This window comes from Barbatula barbatula (assembly GCF_947034865.1).
Source record: "Barbatula barbatula genome assembly, chromosome: 16".
NCBI lineage: Eukaryota > Metazoa > Chordata > Actinopteri > Cypriniformes > Nemacheilidae > Barbatula > Barbatula barbatula.
This window is the reverse complement of record NC_136779.1, coordinates 1580425-1601703: the sequence shown is the minus strand read 5'-3', so window position 1 is coordinate 1601703 and position 21279 is coordinate 1580425. Positions and strand designations below refer to the sequence as shown.

General features: G+C 38.6%; 1 protein-coding gene across 2 annotated transcripts in view; it reads right to left on the bottom strand.

Annotated features, from left to right (window-relative positions):
• The window catches only part of dock1 (dedicator of cytokinesis 1), a 183127-nt gene extending 162235 nt beyond the window's left edge, over positions 1-20892 (bottom strand). For both annotated transcript variants that reach the window (XM_079475850.1, XM_079475851.1), the window contains exon 1: positions 20607-20892. In XM_079475850.1, the coding sequence (XP_079331976.1) occupies positions 20607-20655 (49 nt within the window). In that variant the 5' untranslated portion in view covers positions 20656-20892. The remainder of the gene's footprint in view (positions 1-20606) is intronic.
• Positions 20893-21279: the final 387 nt, after the last annotated feature.

The window sequence follows — 21279 nt, the reverse complement described above, 5'->3', positions numbered from 1 at the left end:
GAGGTTTGGTCTGTTTCCTACACAACGCGTCTTCAGAAGAATTGAAATACAGTGCACTAAAAGCACCGACTCTTTGAGTGTTTTTAAGTGATTGTTTTTGGGTGAATTATTGCAACACTGGGTGGTTCAACTCACGGTCGGGTAAGACACGGACAAAAACCTTAAGTTAAATTAACCTGCGAATATGGACATTAATAATAATTTAATCCAAAAGTTGGATTTGATTTTCTCCAAATAACAACGCAGTGTGTAGTAGAATATTACGAGTAGGGCTGCACGATTAATCGCATTTTAATCGTGATAACGATTTATGCCTCCCACAGTTAATTGAGAATAATCATTGTGATCATTTTAGAAAATCAAGCACAAAACTGCAGATGATGTTAGAAAATCATCAGGAAAAACATTAAATTCTTTGCAAAACCCACAATGTAAAGAATGTCTGTAGAAATTGCAGTTTTACTGGCAGCAATTTTCAAGTAACTTACTGTAGATTTATATGTATGTAATTGGCAACAGTTTGTTCAAAGATTAATGATCATTAAACATTAACAAGTCTTTAACCTTACAGAAAAAACTATAAATAACCAAAATGAGAAACAACTGAAAAGGGTTTGTGTGGATTTCTGGTTCCCAGAATGTTTTTCATGTGGCTGTTATTTTATAGTTTTTTTCTGTAACGATAAAAACTTGTTCATGTTTAATGTTCGTTTATCTTTGAACAAACTGTTGCCGATAAATAAGATAAATGTAAATCAGTAATTTACCGGCAACTATCTGCATAACTACAAAATACTTTACAGTACAACATGAAGGGTGACCAATAGTAATAATAATTTATTTAAAGCTTGGAACTGACAAAATTATAGTGTTTATTAATCCCATTAAACACATTATTCCCATTTCTTTGGAGCAGAATTGAAAAGTTAACGGAGATCTGGAAACAGATGAAGCATAGAGATCCAGTCCAGGATGAGCAGAGCGGTGTGTGTGTGTGTTTGTGTGACACTGACGGGAAGTCCAGGTCCTTAGAGATGGCCGTCTCCCCGGAGAGAAAACTCACATCCCGGCCGCCTATCGAGCAGGTCATCTGGCCTGGCTCCGTGTGAATAAACCCCATTGAGCCGAACCCTCACACCAGCTGCATCAGTGATCCGGCACCCTTCTCTTTTCTCTCCTGGCAAAACCACAGCCTTACCTTCAGAAAATAACCCATAAGCCCCGAGTACGATCCCAACGCCCTCTGAGAGTCCCCCGGGCTAAAACGGGGGCATTTTTGAACAATGTTATCTCTCAAGTGCTCTATAAAGGCATGAAATGAAATCTCCACAGCCCTATTGAAGCCATTGACTGAAAGAGTTATAATGACAGAAAAAAAGAAGCATGAAATACTATCGGCTATCTGCCCGCAGGTCATCGCGGACGCTGCAGAATAACTCGACGGTAAGAAAATAACTGCCCGTTACAAGCGGGTCTGCGTGAGCGGCCTGTGGTAAGACGTCAATAGAGCAAAAACAAGATGATCAAAAGATGATGAGAAAAAGGCAGAAGATGAACACGAGGATGAATTTCTTACAGACAGAACAAGGTGCCTGAGCAAATCTTCCTATCTAGTTAAGGCAGAGATCACCTGAAAGAGACGGACAGATGTTTTAACGGTGCGGGTTGAAGGAAGCTTTGTTGAAGCATTGAAGTGCATGTGAAAATGTGGAACTTTGAGAGACGACAACAAAATCGACACAACATTTATTTATCCTCATGTCATTACAAACCTGTTCGACTTCATTAAATGTTTATTTCATTAAAGATGTTTTGAAGAACGCTGGTAACAGAACAACATTGAAACCCATTGACTTTGAATGTATGACATTAGGATGAGCAAATCCATTTAATAATTTAATAAGTTTTAGATCATTGCTTAATTTCACACTAGCATGCGTGCACAAATTCAGTCTCTGCTTCCGTCGTCAACAGACTGTCCGATGCACACGGCTCAAAAAATGGGAACAGTTTCAGTGATAGTTCACCCAAAAATAACAATTCTGTCATCATTTACTCGCGCTCTTGATATTTAAAACCTATCTTACTTTCTTCTGCAAACACAAAATAAGATATTTGGAAGAAAGTCGGTAACGGAACATCACAGGCCTCTATTCACTTCTAAACCAATGCAAGTGAATGGGGACCAGCCAACAACATTCTTCAAAATATCTTCTTTTGTGTTCCGCGGAAAGTCATGCAGGTTTGAAATGACTTTAATTTTTGGGTAAACTATCACTTTGAGGAGTTTGACATGGTCTGAAACAATTCTACAAGATTTCCGAAAGACGTTGGGACATCGACATTACACACATGAAGCTGAACAAAATGAACTGTGATAGGTCATTTAATGAGCTGTCCTTAGCCGACAACAGCTGCTATCAGACTGACAGCGGAGGTCTGGCTCCACGAGACTAAAAGGTTGTACGAGAAGCACTAGAAACCTTTGTAGAAAAACATCCAGACATCTCTTATAAAGGTAAATCTAATGAGAGCCGCAAACCAAAATCTATTAAAAGATTAAAATGTTCTTTCTTCCTCTTCTTTATTGTGCCGTGTGAACCGCTTGACTTTGTTTAGCAGTGGCCTGATAAAACCCATGAACTCTGACTCTCTGAAATTGCGTAAGACCGGTCATTCAGATTAAATCTTGCCCGGCTGGAAAAGCTCTTGCTATTTTTGTGTCCAAAACGTATATCAAAGCCTGGCATACTTTTCACAAACTTCCATGCACGCACACGCACACGCACGAATGGATGTTAAAATGGATTCTCATTTCAGTCGTCACCGCTGCCATGCAGTGTAACCACAGTAAACCATTTATTACCCTAGAAGTGTGTCGCTTTCTGGAGGTAAAAAATGCTGGTAAATATAGACAGCGTGTTGGAGACCGTCCTTCACATACCGCACACACACGTTCCCCCGCTTACAGAGAAATGAGGACAACATCATTCGGAGGCTTTACGCTGTATTCACTTTAATGAGCTTTAATTGGGGATTGTAGAAAAGATAAGTCGCCCTGATCACATTTATTTACAGTTGGCAGAAACAAAAGAACCGCCTAATTTAAGAGAGCCAGAAATCACAGTCTGAATTATAGAGCAAAGACGTTGCGATGTTTATCCACACTGACACCGGGACTGAAGCCCTGCAATTAACCTGAAATTCAGCACGAGCAAAAGCAGACAAAATGTAGATTTTTTGGAGGCGAAAGAGAGCGAGGTTTTTACCTTTGTTTCTATCAGTTAAGATAAAAGAAAGTACACGAGTACTAGTGCATTGCTTATTATTGACTTCACGCTACACGCTTTCAACTAATCTAACCCCAAAAACACAAATTCGTATTATATACGATAACAATAAACGTATACAATACAATACAAACGTATACAATACGTTTATTCCACCAGATGTCGTTCAAAAGTTGTATTTGACTCATTCTTCGGTGGAACACAAAAGGAGATATTTTGAGAAATGTTTCATTTGTTTTGTGTTCATACAATGAAGTCGACATTGTTTGATTTTTCCTTCATTTCCAGGTGAACCGTTTCTATAAATAACATGTGAAACCGTACGCAGTATGACAACCGTTGCAGTATACACATTGTTGTTACATGACCGCATATTTGTGTGTTTAATTCAGCTCATCTTGCTTTTATCCTGCTTGAAATTTGGAAGTAGAAAGGTATATTTTTGTGCAAAATAAAAACATTAAGTGACCCAATAAAATGATTGAACACAATCTCACGCCAATGTATAACTATTATACAAGGTAGCTAAGTCTTATGAATGTGCGCATCTCATTTGTGCATTTTTATGCATCACTGATGGTTATGTTAAGGGTCGGCCTTCATCGGTGCTTTTTTCCAATCGTTCTACGCTTTTGTACTCACATGTCAAACTCATTTAAATGCATACGCCACCACTTAAAATAGTGAGGAATTTCAGTGGGATAAGGCTGAATGAATCATGACAAAAAATTATCAAAATTCATTTTGGACGATTTGCCACATAGAAGGTCACAGCAAGAGAAATGCACTATTGGAAATAGTATGCAGCGTTTAGCGTTGTAATCACTTTTGACCGCCTTTTAAGACCTTTAAGAAAGCTTCACAGAAGTAGAAATAGCACATTTTAATGACACACACGAGACAAGGAAAATGTTTATCACGAGAAAAAGTAAAGTGAGAGATTCAAGTGTAAGCACAACAGCCTGTATGTTTATGCAACAGGTAAACCTGACAAGGACAAGGTTATTATAGTCATCACAAGAAAATAAATCAGCTTCTACCAGTAAACAAACAAGTACATTTTGCCAATTAAAGGTTTATAAATGCGATTCCTCTACAAATCTGTCTTTAATGATTCATGAGCAACAATGGATGTCTTTTCAGAAAAAAACAAAAGTCAACCAAATAAATCTCTTTGTGCAAAGCATGAACATGTCACCAGAAAAACCAATTTGTTTCCTGTTTTTACACCTTGTGAAGTTACGAATAAATATAGACTTCGTTTCCTCTGCCTCTTGTACACGGTTCAACCACAACACGCCTGTCAACATATCGCATGCATGCACGCATCCACAAAGTCCAACAACGCTTGTGAAAATCTTCATTAGTCCGTCTACACTGGTGTAAGAAGAAGCGAGACTCATTCCATTAATTAGCTTGTTTGCTTCAACAGGAACCTCAGCAGCGACTCTGAATTCTGACCCACGGCCTGTTTCTGTCATGTCCAATCTGAACCGGGTCAGGCCCGCTCCGTTCATCATTATTACTGAAACAGAATAACACACGGCACTGCCGGGTCAGGCAATACACCTCGACTTCTGCAGTCTAATTGCTCTGTTCTAATTGGCTTAGACTTAAACTTCTGCTGGTCCCAAATTTAATAACGGGAAAATAATTACTTCTTACAGTTTGGAGAATTACCGTTAATTGAGTCAAGGATTCCAGAACACGTGTTAAATATACTAAACTTAGCTTAACAACATCTCTACTGGTCTGAGGTCGGAACGGCTGCTTTTAATGTTACCGTGAGTCATAGACTGACGTCAAGAGTTCGATTCATCGTGTTGTAGTTAAAGCTGCTCGTGCTTGACGTTCAGTTCGCAGCGGCACTCTTTGTGACTCAGGGTTAAATCTTCATTGATGACGGATCAATTGCTTGCTACAGTATGAAGCATTTCTAATTGTTGCCTTCAGGAAGCCGCTCACATTACTATCTGTTGCCTAAATTATAAATGTTATTTTCTTCTATTGCATAAGTCTGTGATAATAACCAATGACAGGGAAATATGCATAACAGAGTTTAAAACATCTATGCTAGCGTTGTGCAAGATTCAATCCACCTGAATCATTCAGGACCTCGATGCGATTGTTACATTTACATTTAGTCATTTAGCAGACGCTTTTATCCAAAGCGACTTACAGATGAGGAAACATTGGAAGCAATTATAACAACATAGGCAACAAAATACATAAGTGCATCAAACTAGTCCATTAAAGCCTAGCACAGTATAAAAAGCTAAGAATAGCGAGGTTAGTAAGGTTTTTATTTTACTTTTTTATTATAAAGAAGGAAAGGGAAGAGAATTAGGAAAAATCAATCAGCGACGTGTTGACGGAAGAGATGCGTTTTAGGCGTTTTTTAAAGATGGCAACCGAGTCTGCTGATCTTGTAGCAGCTGGTAGATCATTCCACCAAAGTGGAACAGATCCAGTGAAGGTACGGGAGAGTGACTTTTTTCCTTTTTGGGATGGTACCACTAGTCGTTGTTCCTTTGCAGACCGCAGTGATCTGGCAGGAACATAGATCTGCATTAGCGAGTTATTTTTAACGATATAGGGCCTTATCGTACATCCGGCGGAAGGTGTTTTTGCTAGTTTTAGCCCAATACAGATCAAATTTTCCCGTCCTGTGCCGCAATGTTTAAAGAGCAAATGCATTTGCGCTCATTTGTGCACCCATGGGCGTTTTGGTCTAAAAAAAGAGGTGTATTTAGGTGCATTGTTGGCACGTTGGTATTTTGAAGAACTGAAAATAGACTGCGCCATAGACCAACTCAAACCTGGCGCAATATTGTTTAGTTATTTAAAGAGCGCGTCAGGAATATGCGCCTATAGGCGGGTGCACAGCGCTCATACATTCTGCTTATTACACACAGAGGGACGTGCAGAAGCACACAATAATGCCAAATATTTATAAAAATGAATTACAATGTAAAAGATTATTATTGTGGACATAAAGATACAAATCAGGCTTGTCCTGTAGATGGTCTTTTGCACGCTTTAACCTCTCACACGAGCAGACGCGTTTCCTTTCTGGAGACGCGCCTTTTTACAGATTCCAACATGTAAATAGCGAATCCGCCATGGAGAGAGCGCAGCTGGCTCTTAAAGGGATGGAAGATGACACTCTGATTGGTTTATTGCATGTTACGCCCAAAAAACACCCATTACTCATGAAGAGAATCGGGACTAATCGTTTAGACCATGCACCTGGGTGCACAGACCGTTTTCCCACCGTTAAACTCGCAAAAGAGGATTCGGACACACGAGTGCACCTGCGCCGTGCGCTTTAATCCGTACGCTTAGATCGTGAAAATAGGGCCCATAACGTTCAAAACCCATCACATTACAGAAAAAGACCACATATTTACAGGAAAATCGGGGGTAAATGTTTATTTTACTGAAAAGATTTCCCAAGCTGCGTGAAAATGTCCGTTTTTTACATCATGTTTACAGCGTAAAACTGGCTAAACGTTTCTAAAATATATCATATATTAACAACATAAATTCATGTCTTTTAAATGATGTTAGATATAATATTACATCACGTTACCTATAGGCTGTTTGATGATTCATCGCGATTAAACATCCAGGATAAAAGTTTGCGTTTAATATAACCTGTAACAAGTTCTGACGGTGAGCGAGCGGCCTCCAAAACCAGATCAACTCCACGAGCTTCTCGCTCTGAATCTCTTCTCATTGACTGTGAAAGTTTGGTCGTTAACATTTTAACGTAATGACAGCAACAGCAGAGGAAGGGTTAATATTAGACATCATCAGGTCAACAAAGCAGATTTTTATGAGCTCTGCCGTCACTTCACAAATAAAGGTTAGTTTAGAGCCGAGCAAACAGTCCGGGACTTGAGAACATTCATGTAAACGCTTCCAGTCGCTGCGTTACCAAACGCGTCAGAACGTGTTGCATTCTTAGTGTTGCTTTGAGGGTTTCTACAGCGGGCATTAGCGTAACCCGTCTCAAATGATCAGTTTTCCCTCTGAGGCCAAATGTCATGGAGGATGAACAATCTTGCAGGTCAGTTGACTTGTTTGCAGGTAGATGCAAAAATAATGCAGTTCAATTGCACAGACATCTGAAGGTAAATCTATGTAGATTTCATCATAAGATGTTGATATATCCTTCGAAAACAGAAGCTGAATATGATATTCTGTGCCAAACAGAATGACAAAAACTCCAAATTAAAGGTTATATCACTTAACTTTAAGACACATTTCAACTTAAGTCAATCGAAATCTGTATCACGGGTCATAAATAGTGAGCTGTGAAATTGATTGGATAATATTTTTCTCCCTGTCAGCATGAGCTCGATAACATCACAAAAAAACATTTGACCAAATTTATCCAAAGCGAATGACAGAGAGTTCAGGGAGCAATAAGCGATGTTTCCACAAAAGCCAGAACAATACCTTGGCTGTATAGAAGATAAAGATTCATTTATAAACGGCGGTTCAGAACTACAGTTAAGCAATTTGTGATTCATATTTTAATTTTTCTACACAAAACCCATATAAACCAGCTTAAGACCAAGTAACCCAACCCTTAACACCAGGACAAAACCAGCAGGACTCTCAACTACACTCATCTTCAAATCCCCTTTAGACATTTTCAAGAGCCTCTTCACAAGCCAAAGCAAACCTAACCTTTGTAACCCAAGCACCTGTTAGCAGAATTCTGATTTGTTTCACATTGAATCAAGCGGTTATCCCTGAAAACAAATCATCATTCCTCTTCACACCAAAAGGATAAAAGGTTAGAATGGCCTGAAATGAACTGTAAAGCGATTGGCCTGCTTATAAACTGAACATTTCCCGAACCTGCTGTGCTGTTCCCTCTCCAAATTCATCCTATTGTGCACACAGTGAGGTAAAGCACACAATTTGATGATGTAATCAAAGAGTCATTAGCTATTGTGTTCAGTTCATGACAAAAGATCCATTTGGTTTATTAGTTCATCCAAATATGACAATTATGTAATTTTATTTCCCTCATATAAAGGGCGACAACATAAACAAATGCTATGCGACCCAAACGTAACTTCCCGTAGACTTCCACAAAGAGTCAATAACTGTTCAGTAGTTTTAATTTAATACAATACATATACAAGAGAATACACCTTTTAAAAACGGGCAAATACAGAAGACAATTAAAACATTATGAATGTTGACTTTTTTAAATAGCAGCAATGCTAACAAGGAATAACAACGTTTAGCATATAGAGACGTCCATCTGTAGTTGTCGCTGCTGTGGTTCTTGTTCTACTAAAGACTCGGGGTCCGACTCTGGATCATATAGGTAAGGCTCGATCAAACTGTAAGCCATAGTTAAAGTTATTATAACAACAAAACTTTTTGGTACATTATTTACATCCATGCAACAGCTGGCGGACGTCCCGCAGAGGCTGCGCGAACTCGTCTCTAGCTCCGCCCATTGGAACGCCCCCGGGAGGTCAGCTTTCTTCGGAAATAATCGTACAGCTGTATCTGTCTTATGGTAATGTGAGAAAACTAAACACTACAGCTATTCAAGATTCACATAAGATTGACAGAAGAGCATATTTAATTCCTCCATTAAGAGGTGGCAATTATAGTCGTCTTAAATGCGTTACTACGTAAAGCGTAACCTTTTCATCATAATTACGGAATACTTGAAGTCGTGAATGCACTTCGCAGAACAGAGCAAGGCGAGCATTTGTGTTTATAAAGCATATACATTTTAATTTTTTTAGAAAATGACCGATATTTGTGCGAAGACCTTTTTTCATCTGCTGGTATTGTTTAAAGCCCTTTCAAGCTGCACTTAAACTGTAATTTTGACCTTTAACCGTTTGGAGTCCATTGAAGTCCACTATATGGAGAATAATCCTGGAATGTTTCATTTCTTTTCTTAATGCATGTTAAAAGTGAACAATTCCTTTATTGATTTTTTTGTCTGGAGCCCTGTGTGATAGTTAAGCGAAGAAATTAAAAATTCACACCCTCATGTCATTTCAGCCCTGCAGAACGCAAAGGCAGATATTTTGACGACGACTGACCCCATTGACTTCCATTGTGAACAACATGTGGGAGAATAAATGAGAGTGAATAAATAATGAGTCGCGAGTGCTCTCAGACACACACACACACAAGCGTCTGATCTAATGCCAGCTGACAACAGACAGACCGTCTCTTAGGTCAACCACACAAAGCAGACACTCTATCAAAAAATCCCAATAAAAGCACAATTACAGCACTGAATGCTTTGCTTCCTCTCTTTTAGACAGATACATGAGAACAGTACAGTTCTGAAGCCAAAAGAAGAGTCATTAATCTCTGTCAGTCCTGAAGACACCGGCACACTGCATTTTAAAAGCCGTGTCATAATTGACATTTACTGGCGTGTCGGACTCGGTCTGAAGATGCTGCCTGTTCTTTTACATCAAGTTAACAGCATCACTGTTTTGTGAGAAAAGCATTACTTCAAAATAACCAAACAAGGAGTTCATCCTGGACTGAAATCGAGTCTTTAATGTACCACACCGAAAGAATAATTTACCAAAACATAAATTCTCATCATTGGTGCACACATTAGAAATAAGGATGGGCGATATTTTATCATAACGGTAGAAATTCTCCCCAAGATACGAATTAGTCTTTCAGCGATGTAGACAATAAATCCTAGCTGATGACGTATTTCTTTGTGAGATCCATTCGCAAGTCATATCCGGAACAAAAATGGGTATAGCGGAGGGCGGACGTGAAGCTGAGAAAGAGTTTGCAATAACTCCTCATGAAGGAGGGCACTGTAGATGCATCCGAGTTAATGTTTAGTTTCATTTTCGTTTGTTTATTTGCAGTATCTGTTGATAGTCATAATACATTAAAACACCTCAACATTTAGTTGGGCAAAAACTATTTATTTAAACAGTCATTAGATGTTTAAATTAAATTACATTTTCTTGCCTGTTAAACAGGATGCACGATTTGACAAAATGGCGTCAGAGACCGGAAGTAGGGAAAAGGATTTTCCTGCCGCACTGCCATAGCCATTCATTCAGATTGTTTTCTCACAGGCATTCGTTTTATTTACCAAAAGAAAAAGTAGCATATGTTTTCCAATTTGTTCATGGTTTACTGGGAGATGTAAAAATAGGGAAAACATTGTTTATTGGGCGATTTATTCTTTATCATAATAAAACACCTCATCCTAAAGGGAGCGCTACATGGCTTACTTCTTCTAGTCTCCGCAACTGTTCTGTGTAGTGAACATAGCGAGAGTGTTGACCGGACACGCTTTTACCCTACTTCCGGTTTGTACACGTCTCGTGTGAGATAGGTCGTAGATTATTTAATTCGATTTCATTTGTTCTCTTTCTGTAGCGCGAGTCATGGACAGATAAAGTATGTTTCTGTGAGAAGAGAAGGTTCACAAAGTTCAGGAGAGAATGATTAACAGCGTGATGCTATCGTACGACATGATGTGTATATGGAGTTTTAGTTAATTCAATTCTTTTGAATGTCACCATTATATTTTATATTGACAAAAATACTGCAAATATATTTTAGGAGCCTGTTTGATTTGGTAGTTTGAAAGTACGTTTTACTTTTTGATTAATCTTTGTGTATCGTTATCGCAACCAATACCAGAAAATACGGTGATAGAGTTTTAGAGCCATATCGCCCATCCTTAACTCCAAAGCTGAATGACTTTCTTTTACTCTGTGAAACACGGTCAACAAAAAGCCATACAAAGCTTTCATGACGAAGGATTTTCTGCAGACATCACTAACGTTGTGTAGATTTGACAACCATGATGACAAAACAAACAATAGATATCCAACACAGATACGAAGATATACAAAAATATCTGACTCAGTCAGTCCGAGTGCTCAGACAATGCTTACAGTCCCAAAATCGAAAGCTTCAGTCACTGCGAACTGGTTTGTGTGAACAACTTTTAAGAAAACCACATGTAAAAATACTGGCATACATGTAACAAACCACAAATACCTCGCCCTGCCTAAGAGCGTCGACATCCCAGATTACAAACTAGTTTAACAACACAGCACATTTTCTGTTTAAAACTGAACTGACAGTAAAAGAACAAATGTAATAAATCCAAAGGCATCTGTTCTCTACCATCTCTTTCTGCTAATGTGAACATTTGCAGGATTTTAAAAGACTGCAGATCAGATGTCTGATCAAATGATCTAATGTTTAACACGGCTCCGTCCGAAGCAGTTTATCAGATGGGAGCGTGCACTGAAAAAATTATTATGTGCCGCCCTTAGTGGATTTTATGAAAATAAATTATTAAATTATACTTTACAGAATTGTGTTCCTGTTTTTAACAAAAGGACTAAATTGGAACTAAATCTTGGGAATCAAACCTCAAAATGTTTTGTTTGAGTAATTTTAATTAAACAAATAATTAAGTAACTCAAACTTAATTTTATTATGTTAAACCCACTTAAATTGGCTAAACTAACTTGACTTAGTTAATTTTTGTCAATATAACTACCTTGGCAGTTGATCTGTAGTTCGCAGCATGCTTTGCATCCGAGTAGAGAGACCAAAACCAGTCTCTTCTCACTTGACCATCTATGTTGTAAAAAATATGAAAGTATGTGAACCGGGATGTTTGAGTTAGACATGTTTTTGGTCAACGTAATCGGTTTGTATTTGTTTACTTTAAATATTATTTACTTAATATTTTAACCAATACTTAATGTATTTAATAAGTAGAATTTACTTTATTCTTGAATTATAGCAGCATATTTTACTTAAAAATTATTTGTGCAAATTGTTACAAGGATTTTAGTCAATTAAAAAGTCAAAGTAAATTTTTTTCAGTGCCTGTGAAATATGGCAGACAGAGATGATGCTCATATATGTCCATCTGTCACCGATGGCCTCTATGAACACTTGCATATGTGCGTGCGGGTTTTGTCCAGCAGAGTAATAACCTTTCATTTCACAATCACCATTGACCATCTGTCTAGAAGAGACAGCACATCAGACACCTGCAGGACGACAGAAGCCTTCGAATCAAAACAATCAATACACAAAAAAACCCTGTCAACATGTTCAATTTAATTGAATCAAAGACGGGGATTGACTGTCTCTCATTAAACTCATTTCAAACAATCATCTTTGATGTCTCTGTCACAATCATTCTTCCAAATGTCTTTGTGTTTGGAACCACTTGAAGAAGTGAACGATAACAAATTTTCATATTTGGGTGGAGTGTCCCTTTAAAATGTGGAACTGCAGAATGTAAATGAGAACAAACGTAATGTGCTAGAATAGTAATGAATCTCACAGTGTAAACCGTGCTTGACATGGAACAATATCAGCAAAGCAACAAACAGAAACGACGGCAGAAACGGTCTACATCACAACCACATTTAACCCCAAATAAAACCGAGGAAGTCCACAAAGACAAAAATGTTTTATCATGTTCGCTTAGCCCTGCAAACTTTGTGGCGTTGTGTTCCGAGTGACCTTAATATCTCCGCAATATGACTGAACAACTTTAAGAGACACCATTACCCACTTCTTTTGGATCAACACACCTGTATTGAGAAGGATTATAATGGGAGAGATTTTATATTAAAGCAATATTACTGCACCCTAAGCCCAGAGCATTTCCAGAAATCCTGTTATCTCATATTCTCATAGCAAAGCTCATTATATCCCATAACTCCACTTCCTAATTCCCAGATTATTCAACATTCATGTTGGAAATCTATTAAGAATTACTGAAACGTCTCCCTGGGAAACTAATCCACCACCGGCGGCATGAGCGGCGTTACTTTAAAGAGACAAAAATAAAGGATTACATTTCCAACACCTTCCAGAAACTCACATTTAGAGCAGATAACGCTCTACCTGTGATAGACGGGAATTTACCAGACCAGGGCGAGGATTTAGGAACAGGTTAGGAAGGGTTCTTTTGAAATCTGTCGCTGGCAGGCAGGTGTATTCAGTGGCTTCTGACATGATACACACACAGAATTCAACGAATAAACAAAGCCGCCCTTCAGACGAGCAAGCGGAGAGGAAATGAGAAGAGGATGAGACTGAAACGGATGGGCAGAAACCTCACTGCTCCATACCTTACAATACTTTTGCGAAGAAAAGATGATGAAAATATTTAATAAAATGAATAAGTAAACTGGTATTTAATCATAAATTCACATCTGTAAATAGATTTGTCACTCTCAAGAGCGTTGTGCAAGTGTGTTTGTATTGTTAAATGCTCAGGGAAATTTCCTTTAAGGATGTCTGACATCACAGGATCTTTCCTGCACAACACAAAGCTGTTGGAGATGCTACAAGATATGGTTTTGAATGGATCAAGAGTTGACAAACAACAAAGTAACCGAACAAAAATAGTTTGCAAGGTACAATAATGCTGGGGATACACAGGCCTATCTATATAGAAACGCTGGCTGCATTAAACATGAACAACCCCAACTAAACGTTTAATGAATCTAGGAAATGTCCATATATGCCCCAAATGCAGTATAAAATGTATAACTTTGTCTTAAGATGTGAATACAGCCCTTACATACTGAAACGTTATGTTGTTGAGCAATCCTATCTACATAAACCTGCGGGTCCTCTTACATGGAATTCACCATGTTATTTCTACAGTAGCCCTTAATGGACAAATTGCTCTACAGAACCAGTTTCTTAAATACATGATCTTCTTCGGCAAAGAAGCGAAAACATGACAACATGTTTCTACTCTGTCAACCGCCGTAGTTCTTCAAAAGGGAGGGGTGGAGTGAGCAGTTGGTTGCAAATCGATATTTCACCGCTAGATGCCGCTAAAATTCAGAACGGAGGGAAGAAAGAACGAAAGAGAGGGAGGGAGGTAGGACGAACGAACGAACGAAAGAGCACTTTCTGCCCAACAAAGTGTATTTTAAGGGGTTATATGTCACGGCTTAAACTTGGGCGGTCTTAGTCAAGTCATACAACGAAGTGTATGAGCGTTGGGCTTGTGATCAGAAGGTTGCAGGTTCAAATCTCAGTGCCAGCAGGTCATGACTGAAGTGCCCTTGAGCAAGACACCTTACCCCTGATTGCTCTGCAGTAACAGTAAAAAACTACTTGTAAGTCGCTTTGGATAAAAGCGTCTGCCAAATGAGTAAATGTAAGTGAGGTAGATTTGTGGGGGTGTGGCTACACGAGGTGTTTCAGGCAGGTCTGGGTGAGCATTCGCTTTTAGATAGAATGCATCTTTTGTTCAAACACTTACATTTTTTAATATTACATGTCTAATACATGCACGGGCAACTTATAACACACCAAAGACACAGAAATACACGTATTCGCGCCATATGACCCATTTGAAATTAATTATTTTACAATAAGATTGTTTCATTTATGCATCCCTAAATTAACTTGTGTAGCTTCAAAAATAGTCACCTAAAATTAAAATGTAAGTATGCATGACATCACAGAAGTCAAATTCGATACAGGCACTTAAAATAAAGTAACAAATTCTGCTCAAAACATCACATTCGTGACTGAATTAAAATTCCACACCCACCGTCTACAGTCTAAACTCAGAGATGTACGCGGTCGATCCTAATCAGAACACACAGCAGATACTAAGAGATTATGTGCCCTGTGTGTGTGTGTGTGGAAACAGAGCGACTGTCTTTAGGCCAGCTGCAGTTCTCACTAGAGAAGCCAAAGGAAGCGGCAGTTCCTTTTCTGGAGAGCCAGAGTATTGTGTAGAGCAAACCTGCCTGCCCTGCAGTAACCACAAGAATACACCACTTCAAACACGTCTACAGTCAAGTGTGTGTGACAAAAACATGCTTTCACCTAGCACTGAATTTAGATACCATTTTTATGAATGAGACAGTGTGGAGAATATCCCTACACTGTTCAAGATGCAAAACAGAGAGCACAGTCTAGCCATAGAGAAAGCCAGACACACACAATCATGGCCTCCAAAGGAAGAACGAGTCTGTTCCCACTGTGACACTGGTGAAGTCGAGACAGAGAGACACTCTCTCTCTCTTATTCTGATCAATTCAAAGATGCCAGAGTTTCAGAGCTCTTCAGAAACAGAGCAAATGCAGATGTTACTGATGGAGAAGAGACACGCAACCATCAGCTGCTGCTAAATTCATCCATCAGCTGCTAACATCCTCAGAAACAAAGTACTAGAGAGAGAGAGACATAGTCAATTAATCAAAGTTATCGAAGTACCTAAGTATCACCTTCTCAAGTCACTTTTCTAATCGTTTTGAAAATGAAATAAAATCCAAATAAAACCCAGAAAATATCAACATTCTAAAACCATTCAGACATTTCCTTGTGCCTCCATAGCAACAACATGGCAACCCCTTGAACAGATCTGGAGTGCCTAGCAACCACCCAGCACACCCTAACAACAGCGTAACATATTTAAAGGACATACTAGAACACACATCTACACACTGACCTGGGAACCATTCACAACATCATGCAGCAAATCAACAGCCACAAGTTTGCGCAACTTATCACAATTGTTTTTTTAGAAAGTGTGCAACTCTAATTCTTCGCTTCTTGTTTCACAGAGTTGGATTGATTTACCTCCAGGTGCCATAATAATATATAAATCATTCATGCACAGAAAGAGAAACCCTTTCGCTGTTGCTTTGTAAGTCTCAGTGGACAGAATAAACAATGAGACGATGAAAAATAGGTCTTTCATCCTTCTCTCCAAAGTCTCAAATAATCCCTCCATGTATTACGGCACGTTAATGGCGCACAACACTTCAGATTCTCTTCAAAACGGGTAAGAAGGACGCGAACGTGATGTTTGTCTCTGGCTGAAGGGTATGCGTCATATTTAACACAGATCCTGACCCCAGACTCTCGCTTCTTGTGTTAAGACTAATATAAACATATAATGAAGGAAAGAAAGGACAAACGAAAGGAAGAAAGGAACCAAGGATGTAATGCAATGTGTAAACACGATTTTAGTTAAATAAATCTGTGTTTTCCACATTTCGTCCATGTGTGTATCTCCTCTTTCTCCCGCCTCTGTGAAACTCGCAGATTTATTTCAAAGCACAACGCTCTCAACATCAGGTTCCAAAGCAATTGTACGCCCACCTTACTTGCGTATACATTTGGGCGGTCTTAATCAAGTCATGCCACAAACGGACGTAGATTTGTGGGGGTGTGGCTACACGAGGCATTTCAGGCAGGTCTGGGTGAGCATTCGCTTTTGGATAGAATGCATCTTTTGTTCCAACACTTACATTTTTGCAATTCTACATGTCTAATAGATGCATGGGCAACTTATAACACACAGAAAAAACACGTATTCGCGACATATGACCCCTTTAAGAAATAAAAAGAAATGGAAGGGTGACTGTGGTTGTTAAGTGACTAGGCGTCTGATGTTCAGGAGCGGGACATACATATTCAAAATATGTGTGTGGAATGCTTACAGCATGCAAGAAGTTCAACTCAGCCTTTTGCCTAAGGGTTACAACCTCCACTTTACAGCGGACAACTAAAAAACAAATACAGGACCGAGTTTCCTTTCTCAGTTCAGACCTGACAGCTTTTCCCAGATATAAACCACTGCTTGGCAAGTTAAACCTCTGTAGTGACTCTTTACCTTCCCACCAATATACAAAACCGTCATCATATAAAACACCCTACTAACCCTATAATTTAATTTGTTTATAATAAAACTAACTATGAAACTTTCCTAATTTCACAATGTTTGTATGTCCCACAAGTGTATGAGCGTCTATGACCTAAACTTCTGATAAGTTGAGGTATCCTCGGCTTCAAAAGAAACCCCTCAAAAGAAAAATCACAATCTACAAAGTGTTGAGATAAAAAAACAGATATTAATTCAGACTTTGAAATATGAACTTTGAATTTTGGTTTAAGCACTACAAGGCAGGGCTGTGACGATATGTATCGCAATTCAAAATAATGATACCTTTCTAGGTCGATTCTGAAATGGATTCTGTGTTTTATGCACAGCTCTTAACTACGGCTCTTTGATCAGTAGGAAGTACTGCTCGATTTTAGGAATGGATCATTTTCAATATTTTCATAGGCATAAGCTCATAAAAAACGAATGTCTGAATATTCGAATAGTTAAAGGCGGGGTGTTCGATTTCTCTAAGGCATTGTTGATGTTCAAATCCCCAAAACACATCCCTAACCCCACGTTTCGCATTCGTCAACGCTCGGCTCGACTAATGTACATCCTGTGCACTGGGAACCTTATTTGGTACTCGGCCTGACTTTGTATAAACAAGCATAATTCGGAAATCGGACACCCCGCCTATAATAGCTCATTAAGACGTCATTTTTTAAGTTTTTCTTTAGTCACAATTTCACATCAAGCTTTTAATTATCTCTAAATATTCATAACGTGTTGAGACAATGTTGAAAAAATAACGAAATACATTAAAACTGCATTTAAACCTGCGCAGAACGGTATAATACGAAAAGAAAAACAAACAAAACGAAACGAACAATATGCAATGTATGCACAGAAGGACAGTCTGTGATATATGGTTATCTTGTTAATTTTGTTTGACATGTTCTTGATAAGAAAAACAAGCATATGCTTTGCTCATGCTGCTCCCGGTAACAAAACCAAGATCTGACAAGAATATCTGGCTTTATTGTTTATAATGTTGATAATAAATAATGTAAATGGGCTTGATATCCTAAAATCTTAACCTTGTTTCCCCGTATTACTACGTGACAGTCATCTGAGAAAGATATTTACCGATCCTGCTGATCCATAAAAATAGTTTTCTTTGTCATTCATGGTCAGTGTCTGTCTTGTTTAGCTTGGCATTACCTTTGCATCAATAAAGAAGGTTTTTATTTCAACTAAGGCAACTAATTCAATTCAATTTTATTTATAAAGCAATTTGCATTGTTCCAAAGCAGCTGTACAGGGGAAAAGGAACCACAGCCCGTTTTAAAACAAAACAAGCATCCATGCAAATTTATTTACAGGCTATAACTTCAGCTTATTTGCGTTTAGTTAACCTAAATTATTTAAAAAATTCAAAGTTACGTTCTTAATTTTTTACTATTATACAGTAATATATTTCTCCACATAAAACTACTGTAGTTAACCAGACTTATTTTGGCAGGTCTTTCCGGAAACTCAAACTTATTGTTTAGTGTGTGCTAGCTTCACCCAGTAAAGTATTCTGAGATAAACTCTCTCGATCCTTTTTTGTATTCGAATTACTCGGGGAATCGTTGCAGCCCTATAACCCACCTCGTAAACAAGTTAGAAATTCCAGTGAGGTAACCTTAAACAACAAAAAGCTTTCTAGGACAGACTGTGAATGACAGCATCCTTCTACTGAGTGAATTTTGTATAAACTTCAACAAATCTAACCTACACCCACAGAGGCCATTCATACTGCTTTGAAAAGTCTTACAGCACACCCCTGTCAGACAACACTTCATCAAACGCCACAAGACTTACTCATCCAGAGAGACAGAGGTGAGCGTGTGAATTCAGACAAGAGACATGAAAATGAACCCGTTACAAAACAATTAGTAAAACAAACAGTAAAGAAACTAAAGAATCATTCACATTTAAGATATTATAAAACGTATATCTATTCCCCATAGCATTAGCCATTTAGCGCCCATAAGAAGAGTTTCACTTCAGTGTCAACCTCGGAATGTGAATTATACCTGAAGCAAATCTATTTAAACATCACACAGCATAATTCAACAACCCCAGGGTAAAAATACACACTGACGTTCACACACAGACTCGGCGAGCATCTATTCAGACACAAACACAATATGTTAACCACATTCTTTCTCTCCTCCTGCTGTACACCGAGCAGAAGTTCCTATCCGACATGATTCATCATTTTAGAACACTCGGAGGCACGCTGAAGAATCGGCAGGAGATATTTTGGGTCTGCCTCCGTCGAGGAGAGCAGATAAAACATGAGTTATGAGCTAGACGATGGGCCCGCTGCCAATGAAAGATTTGACTGATTCTACATTAAATACAACCCATAAAGTCCTTCTGCATTTGAGGACAAAATCTGACTCCATTTGTCCCAAAAGTATTTTTTTGAACTTTTCACTGATTTCTCTCTCAAAGATTTTTAAATGAGCTCCTGCAAAACACGGAAACATCTCACGAAAAGCAAGCAAATCAATGGCATGACTATTGCGATGTGAACTCCAGTGGAATCTGAGGGGACCTGCATGAACAGCATGTCAGGAATCTAATCTATGACTACATACGAGAAGGAAGACGTCAACCTTCCTTAACTGAGCCACGCTGATGTGTTTGAGAAACATTTATGCAAACACTCGCTGGATATTATAATGTCATCAATATAAGATTAAATTGCCACTACAGAGAAAACATAATAGTGGTGCACAAAAACCTAAAATACACAAGTAATGGAACATAGAAACAAATACTCATTAAATTAATACTATACATACAACACCACTAGAACATTTGAATTATTCACTACCAAGTTCTTTAAAGTACAATGACATTTGATTATATAACCCCAAACAGCAAAATGTGGCCTGAAATATTATTCCATCATCAGTGGAGATGAATGTACCGGTGTGTGTGAGGATACCACTTTATTGTTCAAATAAAAGTGTACAGAATTCCAATACGACAGAGGACCATACTGGTCCACGATTACTGAAAACTGTTTTGGGTGGGTGTAAAGGGGGTTTAAGAGATGTACAAGTTCGTCTTTGCGACCACCGTTAGGTCACGAAGATTGGTGTTGTTATGCACTTTATGTGATCCGACGTCACTGACCGTAACAAATAAATCCCAATAGTAACATGACAAACCGAGTTTGCTTCTATCAACCAAATGAAGCGAAAGAAAGCCGCTGCTACTCACGCGCGTCACGGGAGTGAAAAGTTGTTACAAAGTAACCCGGAAAGTTTTATTTTTAAAGTATCATCAGCGCGTCAGTAACAAAGTAACAATGTATCCGTGCCATCATCCATTCAGGCCCGCCGCTCAGGAAACACTGGAAACAAGGCGCGTCTCTATCACTGAACACATGCAAACACAAATCTATAACAAAACAATCCTTCACACAAACACTATCAAACCCGACCAAACGCTCCTGAGGTAATCCTAAACAGCGAAGTAAATCGGGACGGGAATGCGAATAAAAACTCTTATCCGCCGTTTGTCCCATAACTTCAGTAATGGACTGACCGTGCTCGCGTTTGTAGTTCAGGCAAGTTTACTTCTTTACTCACCAACACCGTATTTTTCCTTCTTGGTGGGCACCCAGCGTGACATTTTCATTGATGGAAGTTATCCGTCAGGCGGCAAAGTGTTGTTGTCTTTATTCCTGCTGTATGTCCAGAGTTTTCCCAGAGTGTTTGTTTTCCCTGTAGGAGTGCAGAGACTCATCTAGCCGCCATTTTCCATCATTACTGAACTCGTGAACCGCGAGGGGGAGATTGAGACTGAAAACTTTTTGTCGTGTGGGACAGCAGAGACAGCGGGCCTGTGGGACTGTCCTAACCACAAACCTTTTACATAGTTAACCAAAACGCATTGGCTGTTGTTACAAAAATAAAAATGTGCAACTTAATAAAACTGAGATCATGAGGAACTGTAAACGGCAGAAAGATCTATGGAAACAATACGAGTAAATAATAAATAACGTAGAAACAAACGACATGGAAAACAATTAAAATATTTCTATTTTATTTTAAAACATTGTGTAACTATGGTGTCCAAGTGTCCGAGCATGTGTGGTGCGTGTGTGCTCTGACAATACAAACCATCCCAATAGTGAATCTGAATTTAAACAGAGATTCTGAATAAAATAAAATGAGTTTATGATAGTAAACTGTTTCAGTTTGAGCATTATGGGCATTTAATGAAATTCTCTATAATGTCATGTTAAGATGGCTGACTTAC